Source organism: Fusarium tjaetaba (genome assembly GCF_013396195.1).
Source record: "Fusarium tjaetaba strain NRRL 66243 chromosome Unknown NRRL66243_c0000431, whole genome shotgun sequence".
NCBI lineage: Eukaryota > Fungi > Ascomycota > Sordariomycetes > Hypocreales > Nectriaceae > Fusarium > Fusarium tjaetaba.
Window position 1 is genome coordinate 3,091 of NW_023501627.1, and position 2,016 is coordinate 5,106.

At 45.3% G+C, this 2,016-nt stretch overlaps 1 protein-coding gene across 1 annotated transcript; it reads left to right on the plus strand.

Moving 5' to 3' along the window:
• Window positions 1–241: 241 nt before the first annotated feature.
• Window positions 242–1,913, plus strand: FTJAE_13512 (5-methylthioadenosine s-adenosylhomocysteine deaminase; the record flags this gene model as incomplete). The annotated part of the gene is made up of 4 exons (XM_037346664.1): window positions 242–593; window positions 639–770; window positions 846–1,121; window positions 1,168–1,913. 4 exons carry the CDS (start codon window positions 242–244, stop codon window positions 1,911–1,913), a joined length of 1,506 nt encoding a protein of 501 aa, XP_037199462.1.
• Between the last annotated feature and the right edge of the window lie 103 nt (window positions 1,914–2,016).

Below are 2,016 nucleotides of genomic sequence, written 5' to 3' on the forward strand. Positions count from 1 at the left end.
ACAGATAACATCGTAATATTCCTCCACACGGTACCCGACGCTTTGCCAAGGTTGATGCAACCCTAGATCCAGTTCGGTGATAATCAGTCCCTAACATACCAGGGTGGCTATGACTTTACGGCTATAGCTTGATCCTTGGCGAGAATAAGAAGTGTAATTAGTTCGTTGTGTTGGATATAAAAGGAAAGGGTAGAATTGCTGGAAAGGCATTAGTTGTTCTGTAGTCTTAATCATAAACAACATGTCTCAATCACTTCTTTCACAACTTGGGAAGCAACTGCAGCCATCAAAATATAACAAAAGACAGTCAAGTCAAGCTGCACTGAGTACGACAATTCTTTTGCAGAATGGCTTCGTCATACAGCATGATGAGCATGATTCTATTCAAGTCGTTGAGAATACCGACATCCTGATAATGGACGGTATTATCAAGGAAATAGGCAAATCTATCAAGCCTCCACCTCATACTGAAGTTGTCGACTGCTCCAACAAGATAATTAGTCCGGGTTTCATCAACACACATCACCACCTCTGGCAGACACAGCTCAAGGGTTATGGTACAGACAACTGCTGGTTGGACTACTTTTCAGATGGTCAGTACATATCTAGCCCTTGAAAGAAGATAGCTAACTTTTTAGACCTCCTTCAGTCTTTCAATTATACCCCTCAAGATATCTACTGGGGCCAATTGGCTGGTTGTCTTGAAGCCATCGACGCCGGAACAACATACGTCCTTGACCACTGCCATGGATGCAAATCTCCCGAACACGGTGCGTCTATAGTACTAGCAGCACTCAACCACGGCTAACAAAGAGTAGCCGAGTCCGCTATATCTGCATTTACAGACTCTGGTATCAGAGGAGTATTCGCTTACGGGGAAACGTTTTTGAATCTCCAGAAATGGGACGACAAATCATGTGTCCCGAATCCCATGTCTGTATCCGAACCATTCATTGAGCATGTCGAAGATTTAGCCCAAAGAGGCCCTTTTGGGAATGGTTGTGTCGACGTTGGCGTTTCATTCGATGGATATCATATGCCACAACAAGAAGTGGAAAAGTTATTCCATCGAGCGGTCAAAGCCGGTGTCAAGCTTATTACATCACACAGCGGCAATTTCGGTAAGCCAATCATGACCAATTGTGTAGCCAATGGCTAACAAAATAGGATCCTCTGTACCAAAAGCTCTTGAGAAGTACTCTCTGTTCCCTGGCCCAGAAGACGACTACACTATTCTCATCTCTCACGGTAACTACATGGACGACGAAGACTTCGATATCCTCAAGAAACACCATGTCCCGCTAGCATGCACACCAGCCACAGAAGCTCAAGGCTCAATGGGCTGGCACCTCCTATTCGAACCAGGCCTCATCACCGCCTTGGGCGCAGACTGCCATTGTCTCACTTCCTCGTCACTCATGCAAGCAGCTCGGACCGCTCTTCTATTCTCCCGCTTACAAAAGACACTTGAGTACAAAGAAAAAGGCCAAAGGCTTGATAAATTCGATCAAACGAGTCATGATGTCTTTAACAAAGCGACCATTGAAGCTGCGAGGGCTGTTGGCATGGGAAATGAAATAGGGTCTATTGCCGTTGGTAAAAGGGCGGATATTGTGATATTCTCCCGGGATCAATCGTTAGCATTCGGTGCGTCGGCGAGAGAGGAACCAATCGCTGCGATCGTCACGTACAGTGAGGCCCGCGATATCGAGGCTGTTTTGGTAAACGGCTGTTTTAGGAAACGTGACGGCAGGATGGTTCCCGTTTCGAAGGATGGAAAAGACGTTGGAATTGATCGTGTCTTGACAGAGCTTGATCAGAGTCAGAGGGATATTAGGAAGAAGCGAGAGTCATGCAACACGGCCATATCAAAGGGCTTAGTTTGTAGCATCGTTAATCCTGGTCAGACATAGGATTCTATTTGTTCTATTCTCAGTACACAGCTCTCTTATGAGTATCTTGCATTTTCTAGCGGACAGAAAAGACTATCATGGTTATTTTTGATTAATGATATTA